We start from the raw sequence: 23,533 nt of genomic DNA on the forward strand, positions 1-23,533 counted from the left end.
GTTTTACAAGTTTCCAATATTTTGTAATAGTTACTCTTACTGCCACAAAGAAAGTTGGTAGTTCTTTAGAAAAATACATCCCACTCCATCAAAAATCAGTACAGTGGTACCTCGGGTTACATACGCTTCAGGTTACAGACTCCGCTAACCCAGAAATAGTACCTCGGGTTAGCAACTTTGCTTCAGGATGAGAACAGAAATTGTGCTCCAGCGGCACGGCAGCAGCAGGAGGCCCCATTGGCTAAAGTGGTGGTTCAGGTTAAGAACGGACCTCTGGAACGAATTAAGTACTTAACCCGAGGTACCACTGTAATAGTATCATCAGTGGGTTTGGTTGGAGTGTTTGGCTTGTGATCAATCCACTTTTGTGGAACATTCATGTCAAAAAGTCCCGTATCAAGAGGCAATTCCATCACATCCCCTCTAGCACAGTGGACCTGTATTTAAATGTTCATTCAATTTTGTTGTTTATGTCCAGTGACGTTGACAGCTGAAGGTGAGCTGGCTATCTTCACTCAACCACAGAACAAGCTGACAATCTTCTTGGATCTCAGAGATGCTCAGCCTGTGATGAGAGTACAGTGTACCTCGGGTTAAGTACTTAATTCGTTCCGGAGGTCCATTCTTAACCTGAAACTGTTCTTAACCTGAAGCACCACTTTAGCTAATGGGGCCTCCCGCTGCCGCTATGCTGCCGGAGCATGATTTCTGTTCTCATCCTGAAGCAAAGTTCTTAACCCGAGGTACTATTTCTGGGTTAACGGAGTCTGTAACCTGAAGCGTATGTAACCCAATGTACCACTGTACATACCAAGTTTTTGTGATAGATCAGCTTTAGGAGAACAGGCAAAGAAGGGTTATCAATGACTCAGCTTTGCCACGAGTTCCAAAAATTTCCCTTTCCCAATCCTCTCTGTCACCACCTCATTCTCTTTTGGCTAAAGACCACCCACATGGTGGTGATGGGACTCATCCTAACTTCCAAATTGTTGCTGCCCCACACTTTCACCTAGCTCTTCATGTTAAGTCTCTTGTGTTTCTCTTCTTTTGGCCATGCACTAGCTAGAGCTAGTGTGGTGTAGTGGTTAAGAGCGGTGGACTTGTAATCTGGTGAACTGAGTTTGATTCTCCGCTCCTCCACATGCAGCTGCTGGGTGACCTTGGGCTAGTCACACTTCTCTGAAGTCTCTCAGCCTCACTCACCTCACAGAGTGTTTGTTGTGGGGGAGGAAGGGAAAGGAGATTGTGAGCCGCTTTGAGACTCCTTAGGGTACGGATAAAGCGGGATATCAAATCCAAACCCAAACTCTTCTCTGCTTGCTGCCTCCTACCACTCACATTCTACTAGAATTTCCTTTTTCTTGGGCTGTTTCCTTCAAACCTTTTCCAGAACATCAGCTTTCTTCACCCCTCACCTCAATCTCCACAGTTCTGTCTGCTTCCTTCTCTGGTCTCTGTCTTCTTCCTGCCCTACCTTTAGCTATGGCTAAACAAGACTAATCAGAACTAGGGGTCTATAACTATTTATATATTAGAGGGAATTTCAATACCTAGTTTTCATAATGCTTCCATATTCTGTAAATAATGGCACTAACCTTAGAAGTTATTCTGAATTGTGTGAAGTCAACTATTGGCAGATTTCAACTATGCAGATACCTACACATTCCATGTTTTCTGGAAAATGGCTTAGTTATTCTATGCATGAAGTTTGCAAAACTGAATGTTTTAGCATTGGTATTGAAGAGATCTTTCCATTCCATGCAAACAAATTATTACAGTCATGATTTTTTTTATTGACAAATACTGGGGAGTTTATTGCCCTTGTGAATAAAGGTTTCACATACTAGCTCCAGAGCTAAACATACAAATTCAGCTGATTACACTAAACAAGCTCTTTTGGAATGTGTGCTGTTGAACTCTAGCCTAAGTACAGTAAAGACCAGCTATACCACATGCTGTTCAGACAGTTAACACAAACTATAAATTATGGAAACTTCATGGAAGTGGAGGTCATGCTGTGAGGTTTAACATCAGAACCTTTAATGCCATTGTAGCTGGTTGGTTGACCTTTCGTGGAAAAGCTGAGCGGGCAAAGAGCATGACAGATGATCTGGTTGTCTGTATTAAAAAAAACTGGCTATCGAGAGTCACATATACACACACAAAAACCTCATGGCTGGTTTGGTTTATTGGTTTGACATTATAACAACCTGAATTGACATATATGTAAGCTGTTAAAATCATTAATAGAACTACATGAAAACAGATTATACACGCAAGCTCCCAATCACAGCCACACGAAGGTACATCAAGAGCACAGTTCTAAGATAAAACCAAATGTGAAGAGGTAAACTTGTTACTTTGAAGCAAGTCCCACCAATTTCAGTGACACCTTAGTAACTGGTCTAGGATCAGAATTGAAATACAAACATAAAAAGGTAACTATTTGCAATTTATGGTTCAAATGCTGCTTTTGCTTATACTTGAGATGTATGAAAAGTACTAAATTCAAGTTGCAAGCAAGAAAAATAATACTGGTCAGAAGAATAAGAATTTACTTTCTGCGCAAGCAGAAGAAACACAGCATTTTAAAAGCTGACTATCAGTTTTTCTATTCACTACCAAACACACCTAGACTAAAATAAAGCATTTCCACTTTTTAAAAAGTCACAAAAAATTAGTAAAGATTCTCAAAAGTGAAATGAAATCATGAAAGTCAGCTGGACATAGACTGGAATGTTCCAGAGGAGGGAAAAAAGCTAACTGCTTATATTGAACTGAACAGAACCAACGTTTAAAGGGATGTTCTTTGAAGCCTGAAAATATTAATGCTGATGAAATCCTTTCTTAACTCTTCAGAATGCTGTACATTTCCTTGGTAGCTTCAAGCATCAATCAGGACAAAAAGCTGTATTGTCATTCCCGTTTTTTTAAAAAAAGATTGTTTTGACAATGCAGATTTTGCTGTAACATTAAACACACTAACAGAATTATACTTCTATTTTATTCCACTAAAATCTAAGTAGTATAGCGTTTCCCCAGGTTTACTGTATTGAAATTAACGTTGAAAATAAAACAATTTTTTCCTTAAATTGGCAAATCTCTTTTTTTGCATTTAAGTCTCTTTTTCCTGTTTCTTGTCTTCAGCCTTCTCCATGTGTTTCTGTAACAAACAAACAAACAAGGGAGGATTGGATTGTAATTTGTTTCTGTTGCCTGGATTTTGTTGCAATGGCATCATAAGCAACATTCCATAATTTTTTCAAATTTAAGCTTGCTGCATCTCATGGCATAATCCAGTCTCTATACTTTGATTACAATGGGATGTCCAAGTTCCAATTTGGGCTGGATTGCATATGACATGGCGTATGCATGAGCTTCTGAACTAGGTGGTGTAGAATAACTTGAGATTAAATTTGCCACTTAAAATAAACCAGAGCCTTAACAAAGAGCTACTTATCCTCAGATTTTAATTAAGCTTCTTCCAATAGCTGCATGAAGGTGAGAAATTCTACCTTACCTTCAACTTCTGATAATGTGCAAGGCTGCTGCAGTGGACCTTTTTTGCAGCATCTTCATTGGTGTAGAACAAGGAACACAACTTGCAGTAAAATCCAGTTCGGGGCACCACAAAGCTCACACCTAGATAGAAACATACACATAATTGCAAATCTGATGCAGAACAGAAGGGCCAGAAAGAGAGTCCCGAAGTTCCCTCTGTACTGAATAGGTGATCTGTAAATCAGTAGTCTTATAGTGGCTACACATGCATCCTTGCCTTTAAAATGCTCTTAAATAAAATGGTTTGGTTCACACCTCACAGAACTGTTATTTAATGTGATATAAATGGAATACGACTGAGTCCGACAGTCTCAGAACATACACTTCCTTCTTCTCTTCCAACGCAATCAGGAGAGTTTGGAAGAAGTTTGTTGTTTGTACTGACAAACTGTGGTTAACATTGACTAGGGTTTACATGAAGCTAGTCACTTTGAAAACAAAAATAACCATAGTAAGTTAGTTTTATATTTATGTAATTAGCATGGTGCCAATACCTGTAGATCTCAGGATGATTCACAACATAAAACCACAACTTATTTACATTCAATGAACTGCAGTTAAGCAAAACTTCTGAACTTCTAGCTGTGTGTGCGCTTTAAGGCTGACTGCAGTTTAATTAAAAGGTAAAGGTAAAGGACCCCTGACAGTTAAGTCCAATAGTGAACGACTCTGGGGTTGTGGCACTTATCTTGCTTTACAGGCCAAGGGAGCCGACATTTGTCCACAGACAGTTTTTTTCGGGTCATGTGGCCAGCATGACTAAGCCGTTTCTGGCAAAACCAGAGCAGTGCACTGAAACGCTGTTTACCTTCCTGTTGGAGCGGTACCTATTTATCTACTTGTACTTTGACGTGCTTTCGAACTGCTAGGTGAGCAGGAGCTGGGACCGAGCAACGGGAGCTCACCCCATCGCGGGGATTCAAACCGCCAACCTTCCGATCGGCAAGCCCTAGGCTCTGTGGTTTAGACCACAGCGCCACCCGCGTCTCTTCAGTTTAATTACATCATACTAAACTATGGCTTGGCATGATGTGTATTCTATTTAGTGATTTAACAGTTTGTGCCCATAAGGTTTTGATGATTGAGCCTGAACTGACTGGCAAATTCTAAGCTAATACCTCTTTAGCAAAGGAAGTCTCTTTCTTGTGGTCCATTTACAACACGTTACATTAATTAATAATAATAATAGCTGCTCAGGGCAGCTAACAAGACTAAAATAGTGCAACATTATAAAAACAACATTAGAGGAGGATGAAGCATTCTTACCAACAGGAACACTTGGCTGATACGGTCCGATCCTATTTTCATCCGGAGTGTCCTGTGCAGTCTTACTTTCTTGCCCTTCTGTGTTTTCTTTTTTAGCTTGTTCTTCTGACACTGTGCTGTCTGTCACCTCGGATGATTCTGACTTCAAATTCTCATTTTTAGCACCATTTTCCAGTGCCTCGTTTTCTTGCTGCCCTTCTTCTGTGTTTACAGTCTGAGTTTCTGTTATGCTGCCCTCAGTTTTTACAGCAGGTGTAATACCAGATTTACGTCTTTGGTGATCTAAATCTTCTTCATCACCAACTTCATCTAGAGTCACAAAGCCTTCCATGCTCCTTGGAAATCCACCTACATGTCGCTATTGAGACAATTTATTTTCATTTATTACATTAGATATGGCTTTTCTCAAATCAAGCTATCTCATTTAAAATACACACTGAAGTCCAATAGGGTAATTCCATCACATGCAAACACCCACTTTTATTTCCCTCTCTAGGAAGTGCTCCTCAAAAGAGATGACTTTTGGAGCGGTGGGGTACAAAAGACTATACCAATGGCCAGAGTTTAGGCCCAGCCACAGTGCAAAACTGGGTCAGGGCTCAGTATCTCCCCACTTTGCAAGCAACAGGAATGGGCAAGGAGCACAAGAAGGAACCATGTAGGCAACAAACTCCCACAAGGAAAATGTTCCTGTGGTGAAGGTTAGCACTAGGAATCTGGCACTTTCCTTGAACAAATACTACTTATTTATTTGCTTGCACTGGTGAAAGCGTTCTCTCCAGATCCCTAGGGCAGGGTTGCCTCCCTCCTAAACTTGTGACTTTCAAAGTTTAGGTTTGTAATTCATTTGAGTACCTTGCAGATGCACAGTTTGTCACTACATATCTTTGTTTCATGGTCAGAGATGAAGCAAGCTAGGGACTTGCACATGGTCTCATGAGTAAGTAATAAAATGAGGGGGAAAATACTTTTTACACGACAGGATACTGCTGCAGACTACAGTCATCTATACCACCCAAAACAGCTATGGGGTGTATGCACACAGACTACACAAGAAGCTTCCTTTCTGAAACCCTTATTAAGATACCAAGTTACGAGGAGCACCTTTTCTCGAAAGGCGGAAAGTTTTTTGTGGCAAGAAATAATCTGATGGTGAAGCATAAACTTCTTCCAAATGATTGTTTTCTCTTTACCTTTTTGAGTTTTTTTGCCGCTGATGTGGCTGTAGCATTTTCTTCAGGTTTTGCAGTAGCATCATCACCAGCTGCCTCCTTTTGTTCAGAAGCCACATCACCCAAGTTAGCTACATCCGTATCATCTGCAGCTGAGCTCCCACTCTCTAGTAAAGCTGCTGCCTCCTCCTCATCCACTAATAGTTCATCTTCAGATTCAAGGAGTAAACTTGGTTCCTCCTGGTCTGCCTGATCATTGTCCTTTGTATCTGCCTCATCTTTCTTCTCTTCTTTATCTTCAGTGCTATTGCTTTCCATTTTGTCATTATCTTCAGTCTTACATTTTTTCTCACTTCCAGAGTCTTTGCTATCTGGAGAAAGACCTCTTTTTCTATAAAAAGAAAGGGGGAAATCTTGCTTACCCATTTCCTTTCTGTATTTTTAAACAAACTCAAGCTACCAGAAAGATTATTACCTTGGTTTATCTTTCTTCAGCAGATCTACTCCTTTGTTGGGAATCTGTAATAAGAATAATGATGTCAGTTGGTTAGAGCATAGTGCTGGTAACAACAAGGGTTGCAGGTTTGATCCCTGTAAGGGACAGCTGCGTATTCCTGCATTGCAAGGGGTTGGACTAGATCAGGCACCCCCAAACTCGGCCCTCCAGATGTTTTGAGACTACAACTCCCATCATTCCTAGCTAACAGGACCAGTGGTCAGGGATGCCTGGACTAGATGATCCTCAGGGTCCCCTCCAACTCTTTATAAAGGTCTTTGTGGATTTCTGTACTAGGAGCTGCGCACAGCTATTCAAGTGAAAATGGTTCCAGTCTTCAAGGCATATGAAAACACAGCTGAAGTAAGAACTGCCACAAACTGTAAGACTACAGTTATTTTCTTATATGCACCATGGTATTCAGGATGGGGCTTCTCCCTATTCTTATTAACTATAAGCGGTAACCATGTGGATGCCAGATGTACAGGATGTGGAATTATGTCTCCCTGTCTATAAGCTACAGGAACAGGAAAAATTGCATTTCGCATGAGCAGAACTTGTGAGAAGTTATATAATCACCATTACCAAGAACATTCAGCACAACAGTTGAAATTCATATAAAACATTTAAAAAAAGCATTTTTCCAAATGTATCACCACTGGCTCTGGCTTGAATCAATCTTGGATTCTTCAGCTATCTCCAGATCCCTAGGCAAGTGGCAGCAACACTAGTCAGAGGCTTTTACACTAACTATTAAGAAAACATTAAACACTTTGGTTGCTTTCAACCAAGTCCTACTCAGAGTAGAAAATGTCAGTGTCTCCTGACTGGTCAGTCGGGGCAAGCATTTCCATTTGTCATGTGGAATGACTGCCCCCTTCTCTCATAACACTGCAGACCAAATCTGGGGGAAGAGAGGCGGGGAACCCCTTTGTGCTGGCTTCCACTAGCACACCAAGTTATTTGAATATGGGCCACTTAAATTAATGAACCCAAGTCAGTGTCCATTCAATGCGTCTACTCTGCATAAGACTAGTGTAGAGTATCACATTTCATATTACATTACTTACTGAACAAATACTCAAAATGAAAGCTTACTCCAGCACATGGTACCCACCCTTAGTACTAGTTTCTTGTATTTTTCAGACAAATCTACTTTCACACATCTTCCCTGGAACCAAAGGGCTTTGTTGGAGCAGTGCTCCATCATTGCTTCAGCATCTTCTCTGGTCTCCATTTCTATGAATGCCTACGGATGAGAGTAAAGAGATTTCAGGGTCCAATATTTCAATAGGATTCTCCTACAAAGTTAAACCTAGGTAAATCACTAAAATTACAGAAACCCCGCTGGTGGAAGGATAAAGTTGATGAGCTTGCTTTTTGCCTCAAACTCTTGGAAGAGGGGCGGCCAAATGCTTTCTACCCTATCAGCCAATGGAACTCGCAATGACACTCACAATATAGTGGTGTCATATACCAAAATGAGAATATAAAGATGAGATGTGGAGAAACAAGTAGACATGTGTTGGCCCAGCTTCCATTTTCCACCCCCAATCTTGCCTGATGCCCTTGGTTCTTTCGCCTGGTCTATTCAGACATAGGTATGAAACATCTTTTACAAGAATCTACTCAACATCTATTTGTGGGGAGCACACGCCCATCTCTCCATGGAAGAGATGTTGTAAGCCTTAGTTTCAGTGTTTCATGTAAGCACCTATTTTTCTTCTATGATGTTACCAAAATGCTTAAGAATGCTTTACTAAACAACATTTTACTAAATATACCTAAGGACTGGTTTCTAATTATGCAAGCATTGCATAAATTACCTGACTCTTCATTCTCATCAGTATGTAATTCTTTATTTTTCCATAGGGCTCAGCTAGTTTAAGTACAGCATTGTCAGAATATCCTGAATGCGGCAGATTGCTGAGATGGATCACACGACCAAGTTCTTGTTTCGGAGGCTCAAATTTTTGGTTAGGCTTCGCTTCTGGTTTCTAAGAAGTTGAGAGAATATTTCAGTAATCCATTATATATATATATATATATAATTAGACCTTAGTTTAATGTCAGAAACTAAAGCACAGAATGCAGATTGTACGTTACAAGTGGAAATGCAAAATTAATGGAACTGACTTTACCTTTATTCTTTTATATTTCTGCGATAAATGGACTCTCACGGGTTTGCCGAACACTAAGGCTGGGGCTGCTGAATAATACTCTACTGCAGCTTGTGCATCTTCAGTAGTAGACATTTCAATGAATGCCTGAAATTGTAGAAGATAAATAAATTTTGGTGTCCCTCTTGAAGAGGAACTATGTCTAAGAATGAAATATGAGCAAAAATGAAATACAAAAATACTGTAGCCTTTAAGCTGTCAAGGGAGCATCAATAAGTACTGTATGTTTTCTATAGCATTTCTAAAGCAGGGTTAAGTGTTGCAAATCCAATCAGCATCCACTTAATAATACTGTTATTTGCAAGCCACTCTAGGATCCTTTCTGGATAAAGAATGGGATACGAATTCTTTAAATAATGTTGAAACATCTGATTTTACACCAGGAATAGGCAACTGGATGTTGAAAACTACTTTAAAACAGTTTCAGTCTTGCATATTAAAGTTTCTTCTTGCAACTATTCAGACTAGAAAATTACTTTGACATCACAAAGCCTTGGCTCCCAAGTACAAGAGAGAGTTTGGGGTCATACACTTCCCTCTCCTGGTTAAAATTCCGATTGTGCACAGAGGCACCGTAATTGCTGCAGTTCAAGAAATTGCTTGTCAAATTAGAATAGAGCAACATTTGGAAGTATTTCCCCCCCAAGTAATGTCATGCTGTAACACCTTTCTACATGATTTTAACACTTACTTCATTAATTTTGTTCAAGATTAGGTGATTTGTAATTATTCCAAATGGTTCAACAAGTTGCAGTAGCTGATATCTCAGGTTTTTCCCTCTCTGAAAATCCATGATGTGCACAACTCTGCTTGTTTCCTGTTAATGACAAGTAGTAGCATTCAATAAATTAAATTGTTAAGCTAAGTAAATGTTAAAATAACCATCCCATTTTGGAACATGAGCTCTTCTGGCTGGTTTTGTGATGAACCAGCCAATGCCAACATTTAAAAACAGAATACTATTGCCTTTCATCTCAGATTAGTCTGAAGAGTATGAAGTAATGGGTGGGGGACCTAATTAGCAGGAAAGCAAACGGTCTCAGAAAGCTTGCAGATGTTGGCCTTACTTGTAAAAAATGTTGGCATGGATGCCTTGAATAGAGACTTGAGAAAAACCATCACTGAGATCTTGAATATGCAAAAAGGTCTCAAAGTCAGTTAATGTGTATCATGTTCTCAGCTGTTTGGGTTGCATTACATCAAGCTGCAGGTAAACACAGGCTGCAGGCTCACATGGTAGAATCCTTTTCCAAACTCTTTTCCTCACCATACTAGTTTTTAAAAGTGATTTTTAGTGAAAGAACAATGATGACAACATCCCACTGATATAAGAATCAGAGACCCAGGGTGTATATTTTAACCAAGTTTCAAATAGTAATTGCCTTGAACCTATCAGAAAGATGGAATGCTTCACTGAGTAGTTTTATGTGCAGTTAAAGGTAAAGGGACCCCTGACCATTAAGTCCAGTCGCGTACAACTCTGGGGCTGCGGCACTCATCTCGCTTTATTGGCCGAGGGAACCGGCGTACAGCTTCCGGGTCATGTGGCCAGCATGACTAAGCCACTTCTGGCGAACCAGAGCAGCGCACGGAAACGCCGTTTACCTTCCTGGCAGAGTGGCACCTATTTATCTACTTGCACTTTGACGTGCTTTCGAACTGCTGGGTTGGCAGGAGCAGGGACCGAGCAACGGGAGCTCACCCCGTCACGGGGATTCAAACCGCCGACCTTCTGATCGGCAAGCCCTAGTCTCTGTGATTTAACCCACAGCGCCACCTGCATCCATTTTATGTATAGTTCCTGTCTTGCTATACCTTACAATCCCTGTGCTCTCTAAGCCATAATCAAGAAATCCTATCCAACCCTTAAAGTGGCACAAATGGTCATTATGGATGTTGTTCCAAGCTTGTTTGGTTAACATTGCCAAACCCAATCTCTCCTTGAGGTTTCCTGAGAGGCTCAGAGACAAGAAGGGGCGAAAGAGTGAGATAGAGAATGTAAACAAGGTCTGAACACAGGCTTGGTTACCAGAGCAACATGTGACACCCGTAACCTAACATGCTCAAATGACCTAGGCACTTGTGGGCATCCTCAGGTAAAAGCAATAGTGGGGGAGGGGGAAAGAGCTGAAAGCAGGAAGACGCCATACGTGTCTACTATCCAATGACTTGTGACCTTTCTTGACGTATGTAAAGGGGATATTTTGTGCCCAAGAATGTTTTATGACTATTTGTGTGCTGTGTCTGAACTACTATATATAAGCTTTTGTTCTGGAGTGCCTCGGGTCAGATTTTTTTAACCGGTGTGTTGAGTTGAGCTCTGTCCTACTGCAATAGCTGTAATAACTGGATGCTGGACTTGAAATTAGTTTCCTTGGTTCTGTGGTTTATTTAAAAGGTGGTCCCTCACCTGGGTAACAAACAGAGGTGGTATAGAAGTGAATTCTTTCCACACTGCAGCCTGGGCACAACTACTTAAGTGAGAAGTAGACCCTCATTAACAATATTTATTGTCTAAAGCAACCACAGACACAGTGGAAATATCTGTCTTTATAGAGCAGTTCCTATGTCAATACTAACCACTCTGCCTTTCTGCAGGTGCCTTGGTCCTTGCATACTTCCATTTCCAGACCCTTAAAATAAACACATTGGGGGAGAGAAAAGGGGAACAGGAAGGGAGGGAGAACAAAAACAATGATTATAATTCACAAGATTGTTGGAACTGTGACATATCACAATGTCAAATTCTTTCATATGTGTTGCAATCTTGAGTAGAGCATAGGCACTGGGAACAAGATCATACGCATGCACACACGTGTGTGTGTGTGTGTATGTATGTGTGTGCATTTAAAAATGTAAGTAACAAAATGTGGCCTAGTTCAGTAGGGCACTGAATCCAATTAGAGGCGAGATCCAGAACTGACCCATCCTTTGAGGGTCATTTTGACAGCTGGGTTCCCCAATCTGTCAGTCACCAGACTCATATGACAACAGGTGATTCAAAGTGCAAGCTGCAGGACCAGACTTATCTCTGATTTTAGCACAGTGGTGCTTAGCATTAAGATTGGAGGTAAGCCTCTCACTGCTCTTTGACAGTTTGCTTTATAGTACTGCTATGGATTTCTTGAGATTCCCATTTTCTGTCTTCTGATGTCCTAAGAACACCCAGCCCCCAATGAGGAAACATTATTGGAAATTTTATTCTTTATTGGCAAAGCACTTGATTGCATCAGCTCCTATGGTGCAAGAATTACATGCACCATTCCTACTAAATAGCTAATTCTTCAAACTTTTGTTGATCTGGACAGTTGGAGCAACAGTGCTAGCATGCCTCCATCAGCACATTAAAAACCCCTCTCTTCTGATGCAGTGGGTGCAAGCAACCATCGACTTCTCCTGTGTGGCAGCTCCAGATGCTCCTGTCACTTTATGTCCCCTCTTTGTCCTTGGAGACAGTGGGAGAGGGGATGGAGGAGATTCTAATGGCCCAACTCTCTCTGGTCTGTCTCTTCAATCGATGCGTTATTCTGCAACTCAGGATGCGCCTGCGCAACATCCTGTTGGGAATCTGCATACATGCAGCTACACACACAGAGTCAATTAGGGTTTGGCCGACAGCCAAGGCAATGTGAAGGAGTAAGTCTGCCTGGTGATACAGAGGCATGGAGACAGCTCCACGATTGGTCAAGCTCTCTTAAGGGAATAATGATTAATGGCCTACTAACTGGAATGTGTGTTAGTACGAGTTCGAGTGCAGGAGTTGTGAGTCATGTATGAGAGAAAGCTAGCTAAAGATCCGTGTTCTGTTCTGTTCCTGTAAATAGTCCACTGTATATAATAAACATCTAACTACAAGTTCCTGGTTCCTGCTTCGTCTATCCTGTCTGCAGCCAAGTTGCCAATTGCTTTCGTGAATTCTGCATTTACTCTGCTAGGTCTGGCTAAGGTCCTGCAACTAGTCAGAAAGTGGCGAAACACCAATAGGTTTTGTCAATAGTCCCCACCTTCTCTTCCCCCATCTCTGACTGCCCAGCCTTGTCCTCTTTCCTCTGCTTCAAGGGTGGCATAGAACCACACAAATCACTGGCGCCTTCCCCAGATCCTCCTCCTGCCCCCATGCCCATCGTTTGGACTCCTGCTTATCCCTGACACTTGGATCTTAAGACATTTGCACAGCACAATTCCCTACTGACCAGCAAAGCATACTATATATAGCCAGGAACTACAAGTTTAAGAGTCCACTTCAAGATGCATTTCATAATATTACCTCTTGACCCAGCTGGTGGCCCTCCCAGATGAAATGGTGGCGGTGGCGGCCCCAGAATTCCTGGGGCAGGATTTGTTGACTGCAACATAAACGGATCACCCCTGGAAGTTCACACACAAAAAATGAATCCACGTTAACCTTCAAATAAAATAAAATATTTACATAATCTTCAATCTAGTTTTGAATACAAATGCAAAGGTGTCAGACTAAAAGTCAACAGGAGGCGAGCCGGAGTCCCACCACATCACAGTTTACTTTTATGTGCAGATAGTCGTGGGTATTTACTCTGCAGGCCTCTTCACACAAATTTCAGATAAGCCTGTAGCCAATCCATTTACACATCACTTCTGACAGTGATATTCATGCATGCAGTTTGTGTGGAAACGTTCTAACAGGCGATATTAAAAACATTCCACTAGACTGAATACTGCTCCATGAGGATTACTGGCATTACTAGAGAAGCTGCAGAAAAGGATGTGATATGGACTGGGAGTAACATTTTGAATATCTGACAATTTTAACCCTTCTGATTACTAAAAAGTGATCCAGTGCCTTTCAGCAGGGCAATGAAATAGAGCCATTCACAATTACGCTTGGTCTAGCAGCATCTATTTTTGACAGGATGTGTCCTGGCTAATTAACTCTAGAGTGAATGACATTACAGCCGGTAATTAGACCTGTGAGAAGACGTGCGTGTTGCAACTCTCTCCCCCTGAAAGCCACCTCTGCTGATTCATGAGTGTCTAACCTTGGAGTGTACTGTAAATGTCAAGGGAGGATTTCATGGGGCTTCCCCACAGATTTTCCTGAGAAGTGTGTTTGTGGAGAAAACCACATACATGGCTGCTGCTGCTCAGATGGAAAATGCTGCAATGTCAAATTTTGCAAGGAGCTGGCATTATTATGCCATGTAGATGCAGACTTTAAGGCGGAAGTGGGGAAGCTCATGTCCAGGAACCAAACCTCCAATGGGTCTACCATGAGTAAAATGTAGTTGAATGCCACCTAAGTGGCTTAGGGTGGAATTCAATGTAGAATATTGTTTTGCCAGCGCAAGCATTTCAGCTTGCTTGAGGGAATGATATCCCCCTTCCATTCCATGTGTGCTGTTCTGGAAATATACTCCCCACTGTACTGCTCAGGTTCAAGCTAAGTAGATCATTTTCTAATCACCTAGCACTGAACCTCAGTACTATACTAGGAAACTACTCAACTAGCTCCAGAGCTCATCTGTATCATGGTATTGAGAGAAGCTGTAAACTTGTTTCCTTCTACTTGGTGGTTTTTACTTACATTCCAGGTCCAGAATCACTTTCAGGGTTCCATTCAGGATATCTTTAAAGGAAAACAAAGTCTGTAAGATCACTGTCTGCAACTCATATTGTGGCTGGAGAGATACTATGCAGATATATTTTCCACCTTAGCACATTAATTTAAAAAAAAAAAATGTATTCAGAAAATAAAAAACCCTCAGCATTATTAACCTTATCTTATTTCAGATGGATTATACCCAATTGTGTCCCTTTGCTGATGAAAGGTTCCTGTAGAGAAGCTTTCATGAACAGAAAGAGTAAGAAAATTTCAGATTATTCCTTCTTTAGCCTCTCAAATTTGCTCCAGAGTGTTTGGGAATAATTTTGCTGATGGAAGAGGCTACAGGAAAGGGGGCATTTGTGAACCTTGCACCCCCTTCCATTCGTGGAAGTCTCCACTGGCTCAAAGAGGCTTCTGTCACTAGAAAGGTACTGTTAAAATATATCTGAACTGATGAAACGTATCAGTTAATGTGAAACCAAACGGCCACTACAATCCACCTTTAGCTTCCAGAATCCATTGCATACATACCTGGAAGTGAGTTCTGTGGATATCGCAATAATGTAACCTATTCTGAATACAGTGGTGCCCCGCAAGACGAATGCCTCGCAAGACGAAAAACGCGCAAGACGAAAGAGTTTTCCGTTTTTTGAGTCGTTCCGCAAGACGAATTTCCCTATGGGCTTGCTTCGCAAGACGAAACGTCTTGCGAGTTCTTGCGAGTTTGTTTCCTTTTTCTTAAAGCCGCTAAGCCGTTAATAGCCGCTAATAGCCGTGCTTCGCAAGACGAAAAAACCGCAAGACGAAGAGACTCGCGGAACGGATTAATTTCGTCTTGCGAGGCACCACTGTACTGTATACCATTTGAACCTGAATTGTAAGTTTGCTTACATCAATGCCGCATCTCAATGCACCCTGAGATTTTATGACAGAATACTCAAATTCACTTTTAGTCTGGTGAAAACTGATGAGGAGACTTGGGAGATTTATAAAATGAACTATTATCCATGAGAGAATTATATTAAGGGTATGGAGAGAAATTATTTTCACATACTCAACATGTTAAAACTTGGGGTCATGCAATTACAACCGATTTGCAGCAGGTTTCACGTCACTATATTTCCCCCTTAACATTAATCTATAAAACTGATTCCCATGGAATATTTTCATAGGCGCTAATATCGGTCCTGTATACCTGAAGTAGTGTCTCCACCCCCATCGTTCAGCCTGGATACTGAGATCCAGCGCCGAGGGCCTTCTGGCGGTTCCCTCATTGCGAGAAGTGAGGTTACAGGGAACCAGACAGAGGGCCTTCTCGGTAGTGGCGCCCGCCCTGTGGAATGCCCTCCCATCAGATGTCAAGGAAATAAGCAGCCATTCTATTTTAAAAAGACATCTGAAGGCAGCCCTGTTTAGGGAAGTTTTTAATATTTAATGCTGTATTGTTTTTAACACTCGATTGGGAGCAGCCCAGAGTGGCTGGGGAAACTCAGCCAGATGGGCGGGGAATGAATGAATGAATAAATAATAATTATAGATGGCTTTAAAGAAGAGTGGTTTAACAAGATATGGAGCGAGATCCAATTTTGCACCAGCAGTTGGGACATGACCTCCTGGTCTCCCACCTGCAGTTCCCCAACTCTCCACCGCAGATTTCAGAGGCACATGGGAAAGGAAAGACATGGGAAGTCCGGTATGTAGGCAGGCTGCCATAGCTGGCTATCACCTGTAAAATGTTTATAAGTCTGGTGAAGAGCCCCAAGTCCATAACCAACCATCCACATTTATTTGTGATATTAATATGGACCTCAACCCCAAATAGTTAATTATGTAGATGTCAGTCAGATGTGAAGGTTGGGGCTTTTTATGCAGCTATTGTATTGCTTTGCCAAAAATGTCAGTATAATATCCTACAAAAGATAAAAAGCTTCATGGAATGTTTCAAACAAATCTAAAATAGTACGCCAAGTGTCAGCTTGAAGATGTGATCTATTCTTGTTTGTTGCTGGAACAGTTTGAATAAGCTAATTGTTTTCAAACTTTGCATATTGTAACTTTGAAGTTTCCTGAAACAAATATACACTGCAATTACAATGAAAAAGGGACATTTAAAATCATTTAGATCCATACATTTCCAGGAGAAGTTGACAACGTCGACTGTGTGTTGCTCCATTGATATGCTGGTTCCACTCCTGCAGCAAAAGTACAAAGTCAAAATTATCGACAACAAAGTTATTTTAAAACTTACTTCAAACACCCTACGGAATCATTTGCAAGTCAACCAAATTCTCACGTGTAAGTGAACGAATGCCTTTATCTTAGAAGACTCGTATCATGATCAAAAGGGTACCAAAAGTGTCATCCAAACAATGACAATCAGAACTCCAGTGTATTCTGGAAAAAGTGTAAACCTGAGCGTTAAATCAGCCATCTAACTATGCAATCCTATCCATGTATCCTCTGAAGCAAGTGTTCAGTGGTGCTTATGCCCAGGTAAGTGCACAAAAGAGCCTAACTTTTATGTTCCTCTTTTTGACATTCAAACATCAGATTAGTTTGTATCCAATTGTAGCTTTGTGCCAGTGGGAAGCACGTTAGGCAGCCAATTCACATCGTATGTGCTACAACTCTGCATAGTATCAGATACTGTTACAGAGGGTCCCCAACTCTTCAAGAGCAGATTTTCAGGAGACAAGGGGAGCTGTAGTGGGTGAATGGGAAATACTGAGTGAAACTCCTTGTGTGTAAACTGAAGTTATTCCCCACTTGTGCAAAGCCTCCATTGGATGGAACCTACTGCTTATGAGTTTTGCATTCTAATTACAAAAAGTTGGAAAAGGAGCTATCAGGATATAAAACAGAAGATTCAAAGAACCCACATTCTGGCCATCCTTAACAGACTTTTATGCAGCGTACCTGAATATACATTTAGAAGTTATTAAAACTTGTTTTCAATGCAAGTCTAATAGAAGGCTGCCTTTTGTTGGTGTAAAATGCTTCTGCAAAAGTACATTTCCACTAAGATAAATAAAGGTACCCCTGACCGTTAGGTCCAGTCACACAAACGACTCTGGGGTTGTGAGCTCATCTCACTCCATAGGCCGAGGGAGCTGGCGTTTGTCCACAGACAGCTTCTGGGTCATGGGGCCAGCATGACTAAGCCGCTTCTGGCGAACCAGAGCAGCGCACGGAAACGCCGTTTACCTTCCCACCAGAGCGGTACCTATTTATCTACTTGCACTTGTTGTGCTTTCGAACTGCTAGGTGGGCAGGAACTGGGACTGAACAACGGGAGCTCACCCCATAGTGGGGATTCGAACTGCTGACCTTCTGATCAGCAAGCCCTAGGCTCTGTTGTTTAGACCACAGTGCGACCAGTGTCCCTACTAAGATAAATAGTTTACTGCATTTCCAGGCTGGGGAGGAACAACTGAATACCGTGGCTGCTGCACAGAACAATACTTTTAGGAGGAGAAGGAATAGAGATGCAGCAAGAGGGCACATTCCTTTCATTATTTTCAAGACTCTGCTAATAAGATAGCATGCCTTATTTTGTGTTGTATCATTCATAAGGCCAGCTTGTAATGAAAAGGAGAAAGAATCACATATACTAATCATGCTTTAACATTAACCAGTTCCTTAACTATCTTTTAATCCCCGTTTAACATTAAAGACTAACACAGTTAGCTATAGGTAAGTGACCAGGAATGATATTACCGTATTTATGCGAATGCAACGCACCTAAATTTTCAAAAACCTTGAAACCAAAAAAGTATTTGCTGGCAAATGTAAATGTGGCTTCAAATCTAATGCACACCCTAATTTTCGTGATTTAATTGGCCAAAAAAATGTGAGTATTACATTTGAGTAAATATGGTAACTATCTAGATAGGTCTATGGCAGGGGTCACCAACTTGAGAAGTGGCATAAAGTACAATACCGGCCCCTGCAAACCATAGGACATTTGCAATCAATGGCAGATCCATGAAAAGCAATGTGCTACAGATTCATGGGTACAATTTCTCATAGTCAATGTTGTTGTTTTTGCGATCATAAGGCATTTAATATATACACTTTAAAATACAGAAGGCCTACTACATCTTATAATTTTACACACAATTTACGGTGAAAGGACGTCAACACTTGGTTCCCATATAAAACAGGATATCCTGCCCAGCTGCATCAATGCCAGCATTCAACAGACTGCCAGACATTTGTGTCTGATTAGCAAGCAGAGGATCCTGAGTAAATGGGAGTTTTCCTGGTTCTTTCTTCAATTTGATAAAGCACTCCTGACTAACCCCACTACAGATTATATTAGCAGCGATATTTGATTAACAGAGGTAAGGAATAATTAACTGTTACTTCCCACCTCTCCCTCCCCCCAAAAAAGATAAAACATTCTTCAACAGCCACAGCCTTTTCCCACTAATGCATAAGTACCGTATTTTTCGCTCTATAAGACGCACCAGACCATAAGACGCACCTAGTTTTTGGAGGAGGAAAACAAGAAAAAAAAATATTCTGCATCTCAGAAGCCAGAACAGCAAGAGGGATCGCTGCGCAGTTAAAGCAGCAATCCCTCTTGCTGTTCTGGCTTCTGGGATAGCTGCGCAGCCTGCATTCGCTTCATAAGACGCACACACATTTCCCCTTACTTTTTAGGAGGGAAAAAGTGAGTCTTATAGAGCAAAAAATACGGTAGTTCATCTGTTTGAAACAGTTGAAGCTTTTCTTGCTCTAATTTAAATACCCCAAACTCTACACAGAATTTTTTCCAGACAAACCAAACTGTTGAGTGTCAAAACCTATTCATTCCAGATTCCCAAATCCTGCTTACTAAATTATTATTATTATTATTATTATTATTATTATTATTATTAATTTTGTATACCATCGTCATCCGAAGGTCACAGGGTGGTTCACAGCATAAAAATACACAATAAAACCACAGAATACCTAATAAAAAGCTTTCTTCAAATAAAAGTTATTTCAATACTGCACTGTTCAGGACTTAGAAACTCAAATATTTAAATCCCAAGCCTGAAACACTAGAGCTTTTGTGTGTGTGTGTGTGTATGGCTAACATCTGAAATTACAGCAAGATGTTTCTTCTAGTCAGAACAAGTGTAAACAAGAAGTTGTCTGCTGAAGTGTGCAACTAGACATGACTGGTGACATCCATCTAAATCATACTTTGAAATCAATGGCCCAGAGCCCAACAATTTCAGTAAGTCTACTCTGAGTATGACTAACGCTGGATATCACTCAATAGACGGACAACTGGACACACACACACACCAGACACAAAGGGGTGTGTGGGTGTGCATGCTTATCTTACGAATGGGGAAGGGGAGCCCTGATGAAAACTGTCCACAATGATGAGATGGCACTTCAGCAAATAAAGTGCTGGGTGGGAGGATAATTAATTCCCCTCTTCCAGCTATCATATGTAATCTGGCCCCATGGCAGGCACGCCTGGAAGCTTGGCTATGTGTTTTTAGCTAGATTAGTCTCAAATGAATTTACTGTATTGTCAGTGGGTTTTTTTTTTTAAGATGACAAATACAGTACTTAAAAAACCTGATTCATGGCATGCATGCATTAGGAAATTTCCCATAATTTCACATGCTGATTGCATAAGTGCTTCCATTTACAAAGTTAACTTTAAACTTCCAGAAAAGAGACAACAACAACAACAAATTAAATTTGTATACTGCCCTATACCCACAGGTATATAGCGGGTCTAACATAACCTATGTTAGAAGATTTCCCCCTTAAAATGTGTCCCTCTCCTCAGCAGAACTGCTTGCACAAAGGAACAAAATTGGCAATGTAGCTCTTAATTTTAACAATACAAAGGTGTTTTAACATGCATTTTGTCTTTCAACGAGATACAAATTTTATAACGCAAGTTTTCTTCAGTTGAGAACAAATTGTACTGCATATTGATTTCTGTCTCCTCAACTTTTAGCAACATCTTTCCATTAAGGTTTTTGTTTTTTAATCAGTCCTATAAAAGCTTTAACTGCTTTAAACATTTAACAATTAGCTGAATTCTGCATGTAGAGTTCAGAATGTATAACCTTTGAATCAATCAGTGAATATACACTGTAATGAAATTACAGACTTTAATATGCTGAAGAGAAATAGATGTTTTGAGGAAAAGAGCTTTTGTCCAGAAGAGTAGGTTTAAGTGCACAATGGAACATCACAAAAATGCCATTTTAAGATATTTTCTGTTCCTAGGGTTTTAAATAACTGCATCCTTTAAACTTCTATAGATCTGAGATTCACCTCAGTGTAACCCATAAAGACTTCAAATTAGGTATTGTTGGTAAGAAAAAAAATGTGAATTTTGATATGTAGATAATCAAACAGTAAATAAGATGAGAAAATACATTTCATTTTTTCACTATTGCTAAAACAGATTTGTTTCATAAAGGTATTTTCTGAGAATAAAATTAGTGACAACCCAATGAAACCAACTTAAGAACACAATGTGCATGCTTACCTGGAATTCTACGCATCATGCTTTAAAAAATAAAAGCAAAGACAGTATCCAATTGACAAATAGATGACTAGTTTGTAAAACAGAAAATCTGAATTCAGCTACACTAGGACACTTGCTATTTTGTTCAAGAACCTAATTACGAAGAATGAAGTTGGATCAAAATTTTAATAAGGAACTAATCTTATAAGTAGAGAATGCCAACAAGAGCATGATATAGCACAGCAGCAGACTGATGTTTCTGAGATTTTAAAAAGGGATAGATGCAATATGTAATAATAAAAAGTGACTCTGAAGTGTTTAAGAAGGCTGTGAAAGGGGAGGAAAAAATGAGAAGTCTCAGACACAGTATGAAAACAGTTTTTAAAGTGACTTTTAAAAAGAATGAACTCATTTAAAAATGTGAGCTGCAATCCTATAATTCTTTTCAAGGACTCTACATTAAGCTTTCTGGCTGGCCATGGACAAGAGGGGAAAAAGCAGAGTTGTGCAAGGACATATCTTAACTACAAATCAATCAGCAATCAAGACAGATGGGAAGGAATGCTGAATCTAGCCTCTTGAATAACTGCAAACCAAAACGAAAAAACTCTGCACCAAATTAAGTTAAGAGACTATGCAGATGCAAAATATAAAATAGACTAGATGATAACTGCCCTGCAGTTAAGCCATATGGGTGAAACAAATATTAATGTAAAGCCCTGGTTTAACGTGTTTGCTAATGACGCCCTGAAAATAAACCATGTATCAAACTCTTTTGAGTCCTTTGTGCGAGTCATCAGAACATAGAAACTGAGGCAAAGAAACAAGCAACAGGGACTACAAAGTAAAGAAAAATAAGCATCTGATGCTTAACTCACCTTATTGGAATGAACAGGCAAATCACAGATAGAGCACAGATGGGGATAGCCCTTCGGTAAGAGTCCATGGAAGTCTTCAACATTGCTATCTGGAGGAGCACCTCTCTTTTTCTCAAAGAGAGATCTCTCAGGGCCGCGACCCATCCTCTCATACTCACTGTCAAATTTACGATACTTATGCGAGGTTTCACCATAATAAGAGTCATCCCTATACCTTTCTCCATCTCTTAATCTGTCATCTTCATAATCCATTCTGTCATAAACAGACTCTTGAGAACGACTTCCATGATCATAGTCAACCACTCGGTTGAGACTAGAACCACGATCATCAAAGCTATCTCTTCTAAAATGCCTTTTCTCTTCCCAATCATCCCTAGGAACTCTGTATGGTGGATCCCGTGCAGCTGATCTGCCATCTCTACCATAACTCAGTGAAGGGCCTTCTTCAGCTCTCCTCCTTTTAAGTTGCAGAAGTATTTGAGGCAAGTTTTCAGGAGTGATCTTGTCCTCAGGGTAACGACTCAGTTCATCTAAGTCTCTAGCAGACAGACCAAAGCTGGCCAGAATGTTAGTGGCCTGCTCGGCATCTCCGCGGTGCTGAGAAGTCAGAGAGAGTGGGCCTCTACTTCCAATGTTAAATATAGACTGTAAGGCATGGGAAGATGCACTAGCAGAAGACAGTGCGCTATGAGATCCTTGTTGATTCAATGAAGAACTCATTCCAAGATTCATTAAGCTAGCAAGGCGTGCAGTACCCTGGTTCATCCTTCCAAGAGATGCTGGCACACTTAAAGACTGAGTAGCAGCAGCAAGAAGGCCTATTCCTGCAGACAGGTCACGTCCATGACCTTGGGAATCCCTACTTAGAGATGACTGGTGGAACGACTTGGACATTGCTGAACTATAGATTTTCTATTATGGATCAAACGTTAGAGATGTCTGAAAAGAAAGCTCACACTAGAAAGCTAGGTAAACTTCACTTCAAAAAGGTAACGCCAAGAAAAGGGATCAATAATGACTGTAGATCTTCTTCAAGCTGAGAACACCAGACAAGTCTGTAGAAAAACAAGCAGTTTTAGTCATAAATCCCTTTATGAAGATGCAGTTTTAAAATGTATGCATCATTTTGATCTAAAACCAATTTAAGATCTTACATGGCTTTTATTATGTAACGTCAATAGACTGAAGATGCAACCCAGAACCCTATTATACATAGCCCTCAGGTGAAAATCTAGCTTTCCCCCCAGATAAGCACCAATTGTTGCCAATCAATGTGCACTTTTGTTTTGATGAGAAATTGTTCTCAAGCACTGGTTGTACAGAACCGTCTGTTTTGAAGCCCCCTATTGAATAGCAGGGTGCATACATCTTATGTTACTGCTCTGGATTCCAGGAAAAAGACAATACACCAGTCATGGAACCAAGAAATGTAACTCAAATTGTTGAACATTAAGCCTATAGAGGAAATGATAGCAGGAACTTAGGAGTGGCTGATATCTGGACATGTGTCTAATGAAAGAGTTACTAAGTGAGACCAAATAATTTACACTCAGTAGAACTGAATTAGTACTATAAGATTTGTGAAGGAAAACAGGTTTAAAGTTTGGTAGAAGCACACAAGACCTCTCATTCAAGTAATAGTTTATATGTTGTTAGTACCACATATGAACTGTACCTGCATATTTTTAACATTACATTGTGAACATGGCACATTAGTCTGCGCTAAGATTTCAAGCCAGCCAAGACCAGACCTCATTAATACTTGAATTGGGAAACTACAATTTTGTTTAAAGAAGAGAAATGCTATGGCACTATTCCAATCAAGCAAGTTGTTCAACTGTTATCTTTCAGATGAGACTTGACTGTAAGCTATAGCCACAGGTGGTAGTAAGTTTCCCATGACATG

At 40.5% G+C, this 23,533-nt stretch overlaps 1 protein-coding gene and 1 long non-coding RNA gene across 3 annotated transcripts in view; both read right to left on the reverse strand.

Annotated features, from left to right (window-relative positions):
- Nucleotides 1-2,170: 2,170 nt before the first annotated feature.
- Nucleotides 2,171-23,533, reverse strand: part of MATR3 (matrin 3) — a 30,828-nt gene continuing 9,465 nt past the window's right edge. For both annotated transcript variants that reach the window (XM_080999043.1, XM_080999042.1), the window contains 14 exons: nt 21,628-22,682; nt 16,387-16,448; nt 14,236-14,277; nt 12,943-13,043; nt 11,256-11,308; nt 9,367-9,492; nt 8,637-8,762; nt 8,322-8,492; nt 7,613-7,744; nt 6,475-6,518; nt 6,021-6,390; nt 4,828-5,185; nt 3,521-3,642; nt 2,171-3,163 (listed from right to left, as the gene is read on the reverse strand). In XM_080999043.1, coding sequence (XP_080855169.1) covers nt 3,116-3,163; nt 3,521-3,642; nt 4,828-5,185; nt 6,021-6,390; nt 6,475-6,518; nt 7,613-7,744; nt 8,322-8,492; nt 8,637-8,762; nt 9,367-9,492; nt 11,256-11,308; nt 12,943-13,043; nt 14,236-14,277; nt 16,387-16,448; nt 21,628-22,521 — 2,649 coding nt within the window. In that variant the 5' untranslated portion in view covers nt 22,522-22,682 and the 3' untranslated portion in view covers nt 2,171-3,115. The remainder of the gene's footprint in view (nt 3,164-3,520; nt 3,643-4,827; nt 5,186-6,020; nt 6,391-6,474; nt 6,519-7,612; nt 7,745-8,321; nt 8,493-8,636; nt 8,763-9,366; nt 9,493-11,255; nt 11,309-12,942; nt 13,044-14,235; nt 14,278-16,386; nt 16,449-21,627; nt 22,683-23,533) is intronic.
- On the reverse strand, nt 14,381-15,234 carry LOC308473659. The gene is made up of 2 exons (XR_013984155.1): nt 15,103-15,234; nt 14,381-14,829 (listed from the first exon to the last, which is right to left on the reverse strand). It is a non-coding gene; the product is annotated as an uncharacterized lncRNA (long non-coding RNA).

Source organism: Podarcis pityusensis, assembly GCF_964106645.2.
Source record: "Podarcis pityusensis genome assembly, chromosome: 3".
Classification (NCBI taxonomy): domain Eukaryota; kingdom Metazoa; phylum Chordata; class Lepidosauria; order Squamata; family Lacertidae; genus Podarcis; species Podarcis pityusensis.